At 39.6% G+C, this 18,577-nt stretch overlaps 1 protein-coding gene across 4 annotated transcripts in view; it reads right to left on the reverse strand.

The window, feature by feature from the left end:
• SLC24A4 (solute carrier family 24 member 4) overlaps positions 1–18,577 on the reverse strand; it is a 93,590-nt gene that overhangs the window by 28,747 nt on the left and 46,266 nt on the right. For 3 of the 4 annotated variants that reach the window (XM_065063633.1, XM_065063635.1, XM_065063634.1), the window contains exons 3-10: positions 11,929–12,005; positions 10,654–10,728; positions 8,614–8,698; positions 4,304–4,407; positions 3,576–3,650; positions 2,538–2,563; positions 1,792–1,845; positions 592–734 (exon numbers count right to left, since the gene is read on the reverse strand). In XM_065063633.1, coding sequence (XP_064919705.1) covers positions 592–734; positions 1,792–1,845; positions 2,538–2,563; positions 3,576–3,650; positions 4,304–4,407; positions 8,614–8,698; positions 10,654–10,728; positions 11,929–12,005 — 639 coding nt within the window. The remainder of the gene's footprint in view (positions 1–591; positions 735–1,791; positions 1,846–2,537; positions 2,564–3,575; positions 3,651–4,303; positions 4,408–8,613; positions 8,699–10,653; positions 10,729–11,928; positions 12,006–18,577) is intronic. The other variant, XM_021292460.2, reaches the window with a different exon arrangement.

The raw sequence follows: 18,577 nt of genomic DNA on the forward strand, positions 1-18,577 counted from the left end.
TTATAAAAAAAGCCAAAAATACCCAGGTATGTTTGCTTACCTTCAGTACCAGAAGTTGGGTATCATTTTCTTCACCTTTATGACAAAAAAACAGACAGCAAAGAACCTACATTTCTCAATTTTACATATATGCTTGACAACGTATACAGAACTATTTAGGCATGTAAAAGTCAATCTTCTGAGGATCTGAACTCAGCACATAACCCCTCTTGTCCACTCATCTGACCATGTCCTTTCCTTCAACACCCAAGTCTCAGCTTCTAGTTCCGAGCTAGCTTTTGAAGTGAAAATGACCTTCTCCTTGGCACAAAAAAGAATATTTATTTCACAGTGTTGTAGCTCATCACTGAACAGGAGATAAAAAGGGAGCAAAATTGCCAACGTGCAAAGCAGCTTATTTTCAGAATATGAAAAAAAAAAAAAACAAATTTGGTTGGGTTTTTTTCATCTGGCAGTCCAACTGCTGAATTGTCAAGTAACCCAATAAAAATTCCTGCATATGATTGAATAGTAACACTGTTTTGGTCCAGATTAAAGAAATAAAAAGGATGTGAACTACTCTTTTTCAAAGTCCTGTCTGCTCAGCCTTACCTTTCCATAGTAATGGAATGGATGGGTCATCACAACTAGGGGCACAACATTTATTACCATCTTCCAGCTCATTGCTGACTGTGTCACCATTTCCAACATTCTTGCTTTTAAGGGTGAAGAAATTTTGCATCTTCGTATTGTACCTGCAAGTGCAAAGGAAAGGTCTGAAAAGGTTGGATTGTTGCATTGCCTTGTCAAGCTTTTAGGCACCTGAGAACAATTTAGGTAGGCAAGCAGTAAAGCCTAGATGCATGTTCTCTGACAACTAATAGGAAGTTAAGAGAAAGCACTATCCAATTCAGTGGTAATCTGACAGGAAAGCAAGGCCTGTATCTCTCTCGTGAGTTACAGAAAACTGCAAAAGGACACTATAGTAAATTTAGTGAAGGCAAAACATTGGAGCTGCAGATTTTGGAGCCAGGACATTCACTGTATGTCAGCTTCTTTCCTCCTGCATCAGCTCACAATTCACCTCACTGTTTCTCTCAGTACTGTGTTCCCCATGGCAGTTGCTTCAGCACTTCTGGGACTGCTGACGATACCCATCTAAAGAAATAACACATCTATTTTAGCACTAGAGTGAGATCTAAGAGGGCTGTCAATGATCTCTGCTAAGACCTGATATAGGAGAAAAGGGAGACAGAAATTCCACAAAGCATGATTTGTGAGCAGAAGGCACCAAGGCGTAAGTCAAGGCAACTGGGTAGACTAACAGACCCCGGCAGTACCAGTCAGACCTTTGACTCTCCTGTCAGAGGCAGTGCCACTAGAGAAGAAGGATGTCACTACACATTCTGGTATGAGACAGTCTGAAGATCAATACATGCTTAGCAGTCTGTCTAATGCTCCTTGACCCTGTTCTCCAGAGGTTACAAAATACATGTAATAGCTGACAAGCTGTGTGCTGACAATCCGGAACACCTGGTAGACTTATATATCTTTGTATAAATGACATTTTGTCTCAAGTTTTTCTGAAAGCCACTTTACCTCAGTGCACTATGAAAAGGACGCATGAAAATATTTGTTGTTGACTGTGTACAAATCTAGAGTAAAACTGATTAAGCACAAAAAAGCAAGGGATCTTACACAGACACATGACTGGCTGTACTGTGCTCAGCGGGAAGGTCGAGGACAGAACTACACCAACAGAATGATGGTCAACTAAGACCTTAAGGGCATACAGAGGAAAAAAGCACTTACTTCATTATAAGTATGTAGAATGAGTACATAATGATGAGTATAAGGCTTTCCCACCTCAAAGAGACAAAAGAAAGAAGTGTTAAAAGGCCACTCAAACAGCTGTATGCTTTACCAGTTTTACTTAGGAGTGTGCATTATACACCTAGTACAAGTCACAGTTGTGTACACAGGATTCGCATCATGAGGATTAGATGGTGTTTTAGTAGAATGGAGGGGAAGCAGAGTCTCAGGTTCTAGTAAACATGCAAATAAAATGTAATGCATGTATTTCAGAAATGTGCTATGCAGACTGAAAACACAGCAACACTCTGAGGATCATAATGCCAAGGCCTTTGGTCATTTCAGTGCTGAAGCCCAGGCAAGGCAGTCTGAGAGGACTCTTCTAGAAGATGCTTATGACGTTCCACTAAGATCCCACCTTGGACTGCTCTTTGGCACACCTAGCACCCCCAGAAATGCTAACAGCCAGAATCAGAGCAGCAGAACTTTTGTTACTCCACACTCATGAGTCTTCATGCCTAATATATAGCCTATTTACTTTGTTAACATTTCTTAATTTTTCTTGCAGTTTTCCCTGATCATCTTTAAAAAAAAAACAACCAAAGAACATACATAGGACTTCCTAGGTGTCAAATCCAGCTCACACTCCCAGTGGGTAGGAATGAAAGCTAATTACACCACAACTCTATTTGGTGATCAGGCTCATGGCAAATATGGGACTATAGGGAATAATTCACACAACTTACCATACTATTTTCTCATCATAAATGAACTAGAAGAAGGAAAAAAAAAGGAAGCACATAAATTGACTGTTTATAAGATCTATCTTGAAAAACAGTCAAATTTATTTAATATATATTACTCATATCTCGCAGAAGCTACTCAAGTTTTAACACTTTCTAGCCAGAAACTTTCACTGTATGGATTGTGTCCTTCACAAAGTACAAACCTTGTGCGCAAGGCCTGGATCCCTGACACTGATTGTTATAAATACTATTGAGTAAAACAGTATGACTGTGAAAGACAAACAGATATGCACACGTCTACCTATACGCTGTGCTGTGTAAATGACAGAACATGTCATTTACACATGTATTCATGTATTCTGAAGACACCTAGCTCTGAGCCCTTTCAACAGCTGGTCTAGTTTTAGCAGAAAACACAGTCATTTTACTTCTGCCCTTAGGCCCAGTAGTTATACACATTTACCCCACCCTCTGTAACTCCTGGAACTAAATGGGCAGCTAGCGTTCCATATTTGTTACAAAACAAAGTAGATTCTTCCCCTTCTTGCAAGGAGATAGACCAAATGTGTACATTCAGGAACAACTACACTGCTCTAGATGAACAAAGCTGTCTCTCACCTGTGCTCTATTTAGAAAAAATTACCCAGAATCAATGAAATAAAATTACTGTATAGAAGCAAGAAACAGACACCTTCCCTACTTAAAAGAGAGGTGCAGCTCAAAATTTTTCATATCCACAACAAGCAGTCCCCTAGGTGGGCAGAGCGTGCTGACTACACGGTGTAACAGCAGCCCGCAGAACTTTACAGGCTGTAGTTACAAATGAACAGATGATGATGAACATGATGGACACACATTCTGTGGGGCTGTATGAAGTTTTCATACTTGGGCCATATTGCGGAGCCGAGCCCTCACTTCCAGATGCCACTACAACTAGGTAGGAAAATAATTGTTTACCAGTGTACATCAATGGTTAGCAGGCTGGCCCTCCAAAAATTCAAGCAATGAAACATATTAATTGGTAGGAGAACTACTTACAATAATAAGTACGATCACAGATATCGTATAGTACACAGAGTCACGGAACACAGCCCATTTGGTGAGACGAACCACCTGAAAAATACCACACCTTCAGCCAAAAAAAATATGAGATTTTAAAAACAAAACAAAGGCCTCTATCTTGCAATTACTTAGGTGTGTGAGCAGAATTATTACTAGCAACAATTCTGGAACCAATTGCAGATGTATGCTAAAAGTAAGACATATCAGTCTGTTAGACAATGGATCTATAATAACCACCAGTAATAAAAAACATATAGAAAACTTCCACTAATGAAATACACTTATTACTAATGATGTTTTAATCGGTCAGACTTAATACCTAAAAAAATACAACACACAGTCTAACCATCTACTGAGTAGATGGAGCAAATCTCCTGTGTGTGTCCTAGATTCTTTTATTACCATCAGTACCAGGAAAGATTTGCAGATGCCACTGATCAGTTGACTGTGAACACAGTATTGTATGAAGAAGAATCAATTTTCTCTGTAAGCTACAGGTTCAGAGCGCTGAAACAACAGCTGAACCTTTTGAAAATATTTGCTATTTGTAAAGCATTTGTAAATTCTGTCCAACATTTGACATTTTTCACAATGCCAGCTCATTTTTGGTTTTGACTAATACTTTCTTTTCTTTTAATATTTGCTCATGGAAACCCCTAAATTGTAAGCAATTGAGCTCTATAAAGATTGAGTATCATACTAACCTGTCCTGCAAACAATCCACAGACACCAACAATGCAAAGGATGTTGAAAACTGCTGAACCGACAATGGTCCCTACTCCTACATCTCCGTGAGTGATAAATACACCTGCAGAGGGAGCAAAACATGTGCTATTATCTCTGACATTTCATTTTAGATCACAAGCAATTAATTACTTAAGGTACGTCCTACCTGAGAACAAGAGATTGTTTGAAAGTTTAACCAAAACTTGTTTCATAATAAATGCTCACTTCTCTGTAGAATATTTTGTGCTTTTAGACTAGCTAGCAGCTCCCCATTTTTGGCTTAACATCACTACAGAAATATTTTTATTAAAAGCAAATGACTTCTTAGCTAGTTAGTTCAACACTAAGTCCTGTATTTCACAGTTTGGTTGTTAGTGGTGCAGCAATCCATTCAAATGAGTGTAAAACATCTCCCGTCACATCAGGAGCATGGAATTTATTTCAAACAATATAATTAAGCACAGAAAACTTTCTCATAGGTATTTAATATTTAGTGTGTTCTTCCTTGCAATGTCTCATTACAGTACGAGATTCTTCCCTCAAAAAACTGGTAGCCACTTTGGGTGCAGTAACGTGCATCTTCTGGCTCCAACAGATAACCAGGATTCAGACTTAAACTGTTCCAGTACTGACTTTCAGATTTCCCTTAGTACTGAACCCACCTATGTCTCAGATATCTCTAACATAATTGTATTAGAATGATAAAAATTAATGGCTGGAGTGGACCTTCATGGATTATCTAATGTAATCTTCAGTACTGAGACAGAACCAAAGATAATGTGAATGCACTGCAGAGCTGTATCTACTTTGAATCTTTTGCTAAGGGGAACCTTAAAGACCTACTCTCACTGCTTTTTAATAAGTTGGATGTGAGGTGATAGTGCTTTGGTTTAGACTGTATTTACCTAAAGTTTGTAAAAATGTCAGTTGAGATAGTAACAGAAAGCCTACTAAGGCTTTAGTAGAGACAGATCTCTCAAATTTAAGCCACCGTGCTGCTAGAAGGCTATGACCTAGCAGTGGTCATCACTGAAACTTGGTGGGACAAATCCCACAACTGGAGTGCAGCTATTGATGGCTACAGGGTGAGGGGACAAGCTAGGAAAAAGGGGCAGAGGGTTTGCCCTCTACATCAAGAAACTGATAGATTGTGACAACCTGTCTCTGAAGAACAGCCACGAGCAGGTTGAAAGCTTATGGGTAATAATTAGAGACTGAGGCAAAAAAGGAAACCTTGTGGCTGGTGTCTACTATGGGCTGCCAAATCAAGGAGAGCCTACTGACAGAGCCTCCTTACTCCAGCTATGGGAGGCATCACACTAGCAGGTTCTTGTTTTGCTGGGGGAATTCAACCACCCCGACATCTGCTGGAAATGCAGCATGGTGAGCTGTAGGCAACTCGGGAGATTCCTGGAATGCACTGAGGATAACTTCATAAGCCAGGTAACAGACAGCCCAACAAGGTTGGAATGAGATACTTGACCTGTTGGTCACCAATGCAGGTGAGCTAATTGGTGACTTCAAGACTGGAGGCAGCCTGGGCTGCAGTGACCCCGCACTCACAGAGTTCATATCTTAAGGATGCAGGTCAGGAAAAGAGTAAAGTCAGGACGTTGAATTTTAGGAAAGTCAGCTTCCACCTGTTTAAGGAGTTAGTCCACGGGACTCCCTAGGAAACTGCCCTCAGGGACAAGCGAGCAGAACAGAGCTGGCAGATCTTTAAGGATATTTTCCACAGAGTGATCCATAGATCATGGTACCCAGCTGTAAGAAATCAGGAAAGGAAGGCAAGAGACCAGTGTGGATCACTTGAGACCTACTGGTCAAACTGAAGGGCAAGAAAGAAATGCACAGGTAGTGGAAGCAGGGACAGGTATCCTGGGAACACTATAGGGACACGATCTGGTTGTGCAGAGATGGGGTCAGGAAGGCCAAAGTGTGGCTGAAGCTGAACTTGGCAAGGGACACAAATAATAACAAGAGGGCTTCTACAGGTATGTCAACCAGAGAAGGAAGGTCAAAAAAAGAAACACCCCCATGCCCATAAGCATGACTGGCAAACTGGTAACAATGATTGAGAAGACTGAGGTACTGGACAACTTATTTTGCCTCAGTGTCCACTGGAAACCTCTCTTCCAACACCACTCGAGTGAAAGGACCTCAAGGCAGGGAGTGGAGGAGCAAAGTCCCTCTCACTGTAAGAGAAGATCAGGCTTGTGACAACCTGAGGAACTTGAACATACATAAATTTATGGGACCTGACAAGATGCATTCCAAGGTCCTGAGGGAACTGGCTAACGTATTTGCCAAGCCACTCTCCATGATATCTGAGAAGTCATGGCAGTCAGTTGAAGTCACTGATGACGGGAAAAAGGAAAACATCGCATCCATTTCTAAAAAGAGTAGAAAGGAGGACCCCAGAAGTACTGACCTGTCAGCCTCTGTGCCTGGGAAGATCATGGAACAGATCCTCCTAGAAGCTATGCTAAGGCACATGGAGGACCAGGAGGTGATTTGAAACAGCCAGCCTGGCTTCACCAAGGGCAAGTCCTGCTTGACCAACTAGTGGTTTTCTACAATGGAGTAACTACATCAGTGGACTAGGGAAGAGCTATGGATGTCATCTCTCTGGACTTCTGCAAAGCCTGCGACACAGTTCTCCACAACATTCTTCTCTCTAAATTGGAGAGGTATGGATTTGATGGGTGGACTGTTCGGTGGATGAGGAATTGGCTGGACTGTCACATCCAGAAGGTAGTGGTCAATGGCTCAATGTACAGATGGACATTGGTGATGGGTGGTGTCCCTCAGTGGCTAGTACTGGGACCAGTACTATTTAATACCTTCAATAACAACATAATGGGGTCCAGTGTACCCTCAGCAAGTTTGCAGAAGACACCAAGCCAAGTGGTGTGGTTGACATGCCCAAGGGCCAGGATGCCTTTCAGAGGCATGGGCCCATATGAACCTCATGCAGTTCAACAATGCCAAGTGCACCTGGGTCAGGGCAACCCCCAGTATCAATACAAACTGGGGGATAAAGGGATTGACAGCAGCCCTGGGGGTTACTGGGGTACTGGTGGGTGAAAGATTGGACATGAACCGGCAGCGTGCACTTGCAGCCCAGAAAGTCAATCATACCTTGGGCTGCATCAAAAGGAGCATGGCCAGCAGGTCGAGGCAGGTGATTCTGCCCCTTTGCTCTGGTGAGACACCACCTGGAGTCCTGCATCCAGCTCTGGAGCCCTCAGCACAGGAAAGACATGGACCTGTTGGAGAGGGGCCAGAGGAGGCCACAAAAATGATCAGAAGGATGGAATACCTCTCCTATGAGAAATGGCTGAAAGACCTGGCATTGTTCATCTTGGAGAAGGCTCCAGGGAAACCTTACTGAGGCCTTTCAATACTTAAAGGGGGCTTATAAGAAAGCTGGAGACAGACTTTTTAGCAGGGCCTCTTGCAACATGACAAGGGATAATGGTTTTAACCTAAAAGAGGGGAGATTCAGGCTAGACATGAGGAAGAAATTTTTCACAACGAGGGTGGTGAAACACTCAAACAGGTTGCCTAGAGAGGTGGTAGATGCCCCATCCCTGGAAACATTCGAGGCCAGGCTGGATGGGGCTCTGAGCAACCTGATTTAGTTGAAGATGTCCCTCATTGTAGGGGGATTTGACTAATTACCTTTGGACATCGCTTCCAACCCAGACTATTCTATGATTATAGGAAATCTGCTGCTTTCCCCCTTCTCTATCAGTTTATTCCTGTGTCCTTTCTTCTCTTAACAGGTACTCATTTTGTCATTTAGACCTCCTCTCTTGGCCAATAATCTTTAATATTTCACAGATTACTTCAAATAATTCTGGAATGTACACTCTCTCCTTCTGTCTTTTAACAGATCTGACTTATCCACACATTAATTTGTTCTTTTCCCACGTTCCCTGTTCTTCTCCTTCCTTGCTAAAATTAATTCCTTTTATTTGTGAAGAATGAAGCCAAAGAGACATCAAATATCTCAAGTTCTCTCTCAGGGGACTGCAATAAATCTCTTCTTCTGCTTCCTATGTTCAGAATCAGTCATTCCTCTCTGTGTTTTGAGAGGAAATTCACAGTTTCATGAGATATTTTGAGTAGTTAATTATACCATGAACCACAGACTAGCTGACAGCTGCAATTGCCGATTATAAATTGACAGAAAATAGGCAGAACTTTTGGATACCTCTGCTTGATCTGCTGCTGTTTTTTTTTAACAGTAGATCTCATAAGAGCTAGTGTGTGGGCTCCATACCTATAACAGATGCAAACAGCTCTGGGGTGGAGCTCCCTGCTGCCATGAATGTGGCTCCGGCAACATCCTCACTCAAATGTAGTTTCTGGAAGAAAAGCAATCGTAGTTTCAGCACTGCTGAAACTGCACAGTTCTACAGTTGCAAAGTTAGAAGCTCCTAGTTTTCCGGCCACGGTGCTGTTAAAGGAGGAATAGTCACTATGATACAAAATTAGACACTGCCTTTCGAGAAGGCAAATATACTTTGAGCAAGTAAAATGTTTATAACCTAATTCAGTGAAGTGTCAGGTAAAATAACCTACTTCTATATAACTGAAGAGCCAATGGTGGCTTACATGTAGCTGATACGAGAAAAGCACCTCTGCAGATTAAAATAAATTAAACATCTCAAATGCTCTTAATTAATCTACTTTTGGTACTCTAAACATAATTATTCAAGAATTAAGGACAATTCTTGGGGCTTCTGAAATTTGAAAATAAAAATCCGGAAGAGAAAAAACAGAACCTCTGTGAATAAATCTTAGAAACAGCAGGCCTGATTCTGGCTTCACTTTTCAGCTGTATTAATCAAAAGTGAATCCACTCATACAGACAAAATTAGTCCAATTAGACACAGAGAGGCCTGTGTATTGCAGACAGATCTACTCTTATGACAGTGTCTTTTAAGCTCTAACAGGATATATATAACTTAGAGTTCTCAGACCACCAGAAACACGTGTAGCTCCACAAGTGGGCTGCATCAATTTAATACTCTCTGAAGATCTTTCCCTTGAACTATAAAGAAGGTTTTACAGAGGAGCTTTTTCCTTTTTGAGAGTCTCTAGACTCATCTTTAGTACCTTATTTTTCTTCCAAGGCTAGAAAAGTGATTAGTGACAAAAGGACCAGTACAGAAATCCTGTCTTTTTCAGGCACCATGTAGCACTTCGAGCTGATGAAAATGGCAACCTGCAGAACTTGACAAAACATAAACATGAGGCCTTACTGTACCATTCAGTCTGTTACCAGTCACACTGTTGCAGGAACTCAAACTTAAGTGTGCTATCTGAATTCTTCTTAGCTGTTCTAATGTTCCACAGAATGTGAGACAAGAGGATCACTGACACCTTAATTGGTACAACCCAACTGCTACAACTCAAAATATGGTATATACGGTGCCTGCTGAAGACAACATCTGAAAAGGGAAAGAAAATATCCTTACTGACTATTTTACTATTACTGGTTGCCTCCCTTATTCTGTGTAACACTAATAGGAATTTAGTACATATATCCACAGGAAAACAGATTTTTTAACTAGCTACAGGAGTTTTTCACATTTTTGTTAAAAAGTAAAGGAGATTTTCATTTTGCCTTCAAAAAGGAATTAAAATCTGGTTTTGTATTCATTTTGTAGTAGCTCACCAAAGCCTTACCTAACAATATTTACACACCAGGTATAAATTCTACCTTGTCCTGACCAACTCAATTAGAATCCTACATGTAATTTTGCAAGATCTTCTCAGCAATTACGTAAAGGAATTATATTTATTTACCAATTTTTGTGTAAAAAATATGTATTCTCATTCCATATCAAACCAAGGTACATGCTTTTCTCATGCATTCTCACTTTTCTCCACTTTACACCAGGACCACAGATGCTTGTTTTCTCCTTGCTGATACAGTGGTAGATATGTAATCAAACACATCAATTTGTCTATGTATGATTTATTTTCACAAGTGACTTCTAAAACTAGGAATACAACAATAAAGTCAACTCATTCATTTGTCATATCCATCCTAGCTCCATGCTTGAGGTATTTAAGAGTGGGGTTTGCCATCTGATCTCATGAAATCTTTCATTTTTTCAGCTTGATTGTGGCCAGGGGGACCAATGTGCCCAGGCCACAGGTTCATTGTCTGATGGAAAGCTCAAATCATTTGAAAAGGATCAGGCCAAAAAGCTGACAGGAATGAACTCCAAACAATTCTGGCACAAAATGTTTGATTCTATAATATTCTCTAAATAAATTTCCAAAAGAGGAATAAAGTTCTTTAACATACCTCACAAATTTTCTCTAAGGATGGAACAAAGAAGTCATCACATACTATAGCCAAAGCATAGAACATATAAAGAGCCTGTAAAGAAAATAAATTCAGGAAATACTTCAGATTTTTCCTGTACATGAAAAGAGGAAAGAAGGCAATGCTATATTTATTCAGATTAGCAATATACACCTTCACTTTTTATTCCATTCCAAATGAAAATCCTTCTGTTGATCAACTTATGGAATGAAACCAGATTATTGAATGTAAGAACTATTTTAGAACAAGAACATTTGACAGATCCTAGAATATGAAAGGTACCACAGTTTGACACAATAGGGTGCCACAACAGACTTCATATAACAGAAAGTAATGGGTAAGGTTTACAAAATTACACAGCCGTCATCTATAATCATCAATTATTGGACCAAGTAATCAAATAGAAAGTAACACCATGTTGATTAACAATATTCAAGAGATAATCACACCTGGAATTAAGCTGACCTTGAACATGGTTCACTGCACTAAACCTCTCAGGAATCCACCTGGTTCCCTGCAAACGTGATTCTCCCAGTGGCTTATACAGCTTTACATGATGTGCACATGCAGTGGGTGTAATCCTGCTGGTCTACATCAAACACAACTCCTTTTAATTTACTTCCCTTGCGCTGGGAGTGGAGAACGGGAGCCTGCAGGCCTGACTTGTTTGGGGTTTTTTTCTACAATAAAATATAAAACTGCACATGACATTTTCTGTATTTCTTCAAGTTTGTGAGTTTGTTTGTTTGTTTTTTTAAAATAACCACTGTATCTTTTGCATAGTGGCACAATAAGAAAGAAAAAGAATCAATAATCTTCCACATGATGCTTGATGTTATCAACAAAGGAATCCCAAACCCTGTTTATACAAGATGAAGTACAGACAAATATAAGTCTGTGATCTATACGGCCAGGATTTTATCTCCAAAAAGATGAATGAGCAGATACTGCAAATTCAGACTTGCACTATTTTCTTAAATGAATCTTAGAATCATTCAGATCAGAAAAGACCCTTAAGATCATAGAGTTGAACCGTTAACCTGACACTATGCAGTCTACCACTAAACGATGTTCCTAAGATGTTACTTTTGAGGATTTATACTCATATAGACATATTAGAAACACTGAAATCAAAGTATTAGAGTCATGTTAAAACATATATAGCTCTATTTAGTTAGGCCACTAAGACTACTAACATCTTACAAGATAAACAAAATGAAAAGAAAAAGAGAAGCATAGCAGAGGAAAACTTACACCAATTATATGAAGCAGAACTCCTCCCCGCTGTCGTTCTTCATTTGTAAAGAAATCTTTAGGAAATTCATTAATGGCTGAAAGAGAAATTTACAATTAAAAAAAAAATTACACTATCTATAAACAGAAGATGGAAAAATAAGAATTCCTCTGTAGAAATATATGACGAAACATTAATCTGTGTTCCAATTTACTACATTGTAGCTTGCAACCTCAGAATCTCTTTTCTGCCCTGTAGAAAAAACAGACAACTGATACTTATGTGTTACTAATTATCGTAATCGGAGTGACATAAACCAACCTCCACTGTACTAAGAGTTTCACATTCTTAATGCCTTATTTTTACTATCATCTCTTCTGTGTCTCCTCTAAATATATTTCTAAAGTGATGGTCATGGGCACAAAAATTCATCCTCAAATAATACTCCAGGCTTTATGTGTGCCTTGCCTGAAAAATTAAGCAATGGTTGTAACCCTCCATCAGGTTCTTAACTACAAGCTTTTATAGGGCTCTAGGGTCTTGCAAATTGTTTCACAAAGCTTACAGAGATTTCCAGTACTTTCTCTAGAAAGTCTACTACCTAAATCTGGCCAAGGAAGGAAGGAAACAGAAACGGTAGGTGGACGATAGGAATGTGCAAAGACAGGAGTTTTGGACCTATTTCTGGGTGACAGTTGTGTGGATCTATGTTCCACACAAAAGCAACACAGTGAAAAAATGATTCCAGATGGTGGAGACAATGACAGCAACTAAATCAAATGCCTGAAGAAATACATGAAATAAAACCCATCCAGATTTACAAGACAGGGAGGGATACAGATCTACAGTGCCTCAGAAAGGAGTCTGGGAAGTTTAAGGGTGAAAATTATTTCTGCCACTGGAATCCAAATGCACTGAATTATTATTCAGAAACAGATGTTCCTTTCCACAAGAAGTTGTGGATGTACATTGACAAGATAAGCTCCAGAAGGTCCCCATGAAATTACCATAATATACTGAAACTCGTGAAGGAATCAGAGGGAATACATGATCATATTCCCAATATGCAAGTCTGCCAGTTTAGAAAAAATGCATAAGAGCACAATATATTTATGCTGTTCTGCAAACAATAACCATGAACATAGAAATCAAGAATTTGAGGTATGGTTGATGTTTTTAGCTAGTAATCTTCAAACACTCTAAACGACACTTGTTTTCGTGAAACGTTGCACTGTAACTCTTTGAAGATTACACTTTTTTAGAGTTTCTTAAATTGGAGTTCCCAAACACACTTGAAAATCTTAGCTACAGTGAGAGCATAATCTAGTTTCAAAGTTCTGAATGACATCTCATCTCCTCAATCTTTGAGTTTTATATAAATATAAAAATACCTCTTCTCATCTGTGCTACACACACCTACATAAGTTGCATATGTCTAGCTTGACAAAGACTTCAACAGTGTCTCCGTGCAAAGTTGAAGATCCCACAGCTCTGTTTTTTCCTTAGTATCTACTACCATAAATGTTTTATTTCTGAGTTAATACACTGGCAACAAGCAGTATTTAAAACCTTATATACATAAGTTATACCTTCCCTCTAAAAAAACAAAGTTACCATGTTATGAAATCTCTCAATGTACTCCAACTTCATATTTGAAAGTCACTATAGTTTTGATTAAAACTACTAATGGACTATAAAATATTTAGCATAAAATGGAAGTTCAACAACAACTGACTGCAACTCCTTTGCTGATTTTCATTAGGCTTTTCAATAAGAACGGTTCTTACCACTGTATTCTGACTGAAACTGGTAACAGTACTTGATATGTTGAACAGAGCTTTCCCAAGACATAGGTGCATTTTTGTTTTAAACCTCAGACAACAAAAGCTATATAAATCTATACAAAACTTTGCTTAGCTACTGCTGAATGCAATTTTCTACTCCTGGGTACATGTTCCATTCTTCGTACTCCTTCTGTAATCACCATTAAAAATGAAAGTAATAGTAGATATAAATATACAAATGTATCAGCACGACAGCTCAATAATACCCCATCACTCATTGAATTATGCAATACCATTCAAGGGTGTGCAGAGTAGCTCTGTGCCTAAAGACCATCAGCACACCAGTGTTTGGTAGGACTAGCTTCAAGAAAGTAGCTCTAGGTTGCTACAGAACTCCACAGTCTTCAAGGGCTGTGATTTGCACTGGAAAGAGATTTGTGACCTTACGAAACAGTCTGAAGAAATAGCACTGCTATACTAATGCAAACCGCATTGTAAATAAAAGACATTTACCTATTGAGCCAAACACATTCAATCACTTCTAAAATTAAAATATGCGAATAAAACATCTTCCTTTCTGTTTGGTTTTCATCACTGTTATCCTTAAACAAGGAAAAGGAGAGTGGATATATGCATAAGCTGGAAGAAAACTGATTGCATTCTAGTTTTGAGACACTATGTATTTACAGTTGAAATTCTTACTCTTTTACTGGAAGACACTGCAGGATAATTCACAAACTATTGGTGAAGATGCAGCAATTTGCAATGCTTTTATCTACAGAGAAATCTTTTAAGATGCCAACAGAACCTTTCATGGGTGCAACAGCCAAGCAGGTTCCCTGTAGTAATATATAGCTATATATAGTAATATGGTAATATGTAATATGTAATATAGTAAAATACAGTAATATTGTTCCCCCCAAGTAGCACTCAGGAAGGAATACCCTTCTGGAGTAATATTGGAATATCATCAAATTTAAGACTGTCTTGGCAGCTACACTAGCTGCCAAAAGCAAACTTTCTCAGAGGAGTTATTCCCTACCACATGAAGCATGGCAAAAAATTAATCAGCATCCAAAGCATGTGGTTTTAAATAAATTCTTCCTATTAACAATTAATAGAAATTAAAATGATTAATAACTAAAAAGCATTAAGGAGACTTCTCCTTTGGAGGAAAAGACTCAGAGCTATGGCTGCTGGCATCTTACACAATATGGTTGTTCACTGGCTAAAATACCATGCCCACACGGATGTATTCAGGACACACGTATTATTTTTCTTACCGCATCCCCCACTGCTCCATTCAGGCTGTGGCCATGAGAATACACACATATGGGCTACAGGTTTTCACATAATCTGATGGGAAGGTTTGGAGCTCCCATCACAGGTGCTTGTGTCACCAGCACCATACCCTTCACTGCCACCATATAGCAGAGGGAATATGTCCCTGTCCCATAACTTGGCAAAACAGATGCATCATCTGGGAAGCTATTACCTACCTGGTAAACTCATTCAGTTGACTGTAAAATATTTCACAGTATAACATTAAAAATGGTTAAGTCAGCATAAACTGAAGTTTCAAGAACCATGAATAAAAATCACTATCTTTCTAATCTTTCTAATGTTACTTCATTTATTCAAAGATAATGCTAAATATGAAATTAGAAGACCAGAAAATGTAAAAGGTAAGAGCCAGAAGACATAAATGAGCCCGGGCACTTGATCACCAAGCAAAAGCAAACCAGCTTCGCTGCAAACTATCTTGCTTCATACATTGTCTGGTGATAATACATAACTACTTGTAATAAATATCTGCTTGCTTCACAGAGGTAATTTTAAATTAATTAAGACAGCTTTTCTCAAAGATAATGTTCCTCTCTACACAGAACTCATGGTGTGCAATTTTTCTCATACAGAGACACAACAAAATCTTCTTTAAAAGTCAGGGAAATGAAGCAAGGCTCTGGAGCTTGGTGAGATTTTTCTCCTTAATGAAATGGCCACATGCCAGTGAGTTCCAAGGTAAAGTTGGGAGTTTTTCAGTGTAAGACTTTTCTGTCTTTATGGCTTTATTACCCAGATAATCATAGGTTTTGTATAACTGTCATGTGTAAATTCTGTATACCTTATCTACATGCACTGTGGTTTTAACATTTTAAATGAAGATTTGTTTTTCTTACTTACTGCTATGCTAACCTGGTTGCTCAGGAAAAAGCTGTTTGGATTCCCTTGGCTCCCAGGTTAGGCCTGGGAATCAACAGCACTTAACTGAGGGGAGCAGTGGCATTCCCCACTCTGGATGAGCTGACAGAGGGGATGTGACATTATCATGGAGCTGGAGAGAGCGCGGTCTGCCTTCACGGTACAATCTCATGCGTGTGCGCAGTTGGGCACTGCTCTGCTTCACACAGAGATGTTTGCTCATGTATGGGAGACAGAGCTATCTGGCAGCCAGAGTGGGAGCTACATCTCCTCAGTTTGTACTGAAAAGAGACAGAACCGATGGGAGAAGGAGATGAAATGAAGAGCAGTACATCTAATGGGGTTAACCTTTGCCAAAAAAAAAAAAATAAAGAGGAGGGGAACACACACCAATCATCTTAAAATCAACTAGAAATATAGAAATATTTATGCTGCTGGTACTGTTGCAAATCCATGGCTCCTGCAGCTCATCTTATCAAGCACAGATTTATTGAGGGGGAAGGGAGGGCACCAAGAAAGCCAAGTCTATATTGGAACTGTCATAATTCTGTAGCTCATTCCCTTTCCTTAATCATGAAATGAGTGGGGAAATAAAAGCAGCTTATCCAGCCACGACTCAGAGGGGACACCACCACCTTTTTCTCTGAGTGATGGAAACAAAAAAAAAATTCCTTAATTATGCCATGAGAGAAAGGATGATTCACCTTATAAAAAGCTCTGGCTGAGCTGTCTGTGCCTAAAGAGCTACACAAGGTATGCAAATGGCATGTCTGAGAACAGAATATAATAGCTGCACAGCTTAAGCTGTCTGCATGGCCCTGGAGTGAAGATCTATATGCAGCAGCTGGGGTAACCCCAGCATGTCAGTGACACTTGCCTGGACTTAGGCCGTTACCAGATTACAGCTGGGGTACCATCAGAGCATTGTTCCCATATGCCCTATCTATACTGTGATAGGCAGGCTGCCAATGCAGTTAAGTTTCAAAATCTCCTAAGCCTGACAGGACCTCTCAACAATCACGTGGATCTGTGGTTTTATAACCTGCCTCGACATGTGATTTCTTCACCTTATCAGCAGTTGATTTACTCACAGAGGCAACAAATATGCCAACTCTTAATACCTGCTAAGCATTCAAGCCTGTTACAACTCTAAAATTTCTCATAGTGAGAAGGGAGCTGTAGCTCTTTGACAGGACACAAGCAGTCAGCTCCACTCCACCTCTGCAGGAAGGGGTTTAGGTAAATGATGGACACAGAAGCCCACTTCTCATTTTAATGCCTGCATCTTGTTCCTCTGCCCATGTTCCTCTGTCCCTTCAGGATGTGTTACATCTACAGACTGCCATACCTACCCCTTTGCCCTGGCATTCGGGGGCTGCTGATCATTAGACTCACCCATGGCAGAGGCATAAAAGACAGACAGAATTACATACTTCCACTTTTACCCCCTCTATAATTGTGTTCACAAGCAAGCTTGAATATTTACACAGAATCACAGAATGTTAGGGATTGTAAGGGACCTCGAAAGATCATCTAGTCCAATCCCCCTGCCAGAGCAGGAACACCTAGATGAGGTTACACAGGAATGTGTCCAGGTGGGTTTTGAATGTCATTTCAAAAATTGTGTCATTTGTTTAAGCACTGCAAGCAGCTTTAGGCACCTCTGAACTTTGTGCACTTCTGCTTATCTGCAATTCCCTTTTCACACTGCAGAGCCTCATGTTCCCAAGGCCTGGTTTTGCATTCATGCACATGTACTTGTGCCTCAGTGACAGCAAAATCCTCTCTGTGCGCAGAAATACGTTCTTTCTACCTGTCAAGCAAAAGCATGCATCGCTACCTGGTGTCAGCAGTAACATGGGAACAGTTTGCACATCAAGAGTTGAACTTGCAAGAGCCTTCACAGTACGGCAACTTGCCCTAGTGCATAGTTCTGCACTAATATAACCAGTTAGAATATTTGAGTGAAAGCCAAAAAGGATCAATTCTTCCAACCATGTCTCCCCAAACACAGAGGTCCTTTATCAGCTGAGTTGCAATGAATGGGATATGGATGTGTTAGAATCACCCTTGCTTTCAAAACATTTGTGGCTTTGGCTCACACTGTTCTTCAAAATCAGTGCACTGGAAAGACTTTTTACAGTAAGAAGGTTGGCTACTTTGAAAACATCCTGACAGCAATGGGAGAAATTCTCTCCCATATAATACACTCATCTGATCCTCTTGTGTAACCTGTGCACTGTCAGCATTGTAGCAGCAACCACGTACTTTAGAAAAGGAAAACAAGGTTGCTTTTGCTCATAAAAAGGTATTGACATGTTTTAATCATGTATTCCAGCACTATCACTGGAAACAATGTCAACCTAAAGATCATATTATCATAGTGAAAGCCGTTTACTCATATATAAAATTTGTCATATGAAAATCCTCCTTTTAAATACTACTTCCCAAATTAGATGTAATATATATTAGTCATTATAAAATCATAAATGTGCCATAGTACCTTAGTGTGTATATATATATATATATTACAAAATTACAGAAAGCGTAAATTAATTTTAAGAAAAAAAATCCTATAAATCTCAAATTTTAAAATAACCCTTTCTAACACCACAGGCTAACATGCCCTTAACTCTGAATTGACAGTGGAGAAATATGGTATACTCAGCAAGTGCCTTTACAC

This window comes from Columba livia, chromosome 5 (genome assembly GCF_036013475.1).
Source record: "Columba livia isolate bColLiv1 breed racing homer chromosome 5, bColLiv1.pat.W.v2, whole genome shotgun sequence".
Lineage (NCBI taxonomy): Eukaryota > Metazoa > Chordata > Aves > Columbiformes > Columbidae > Columba > Columba livia.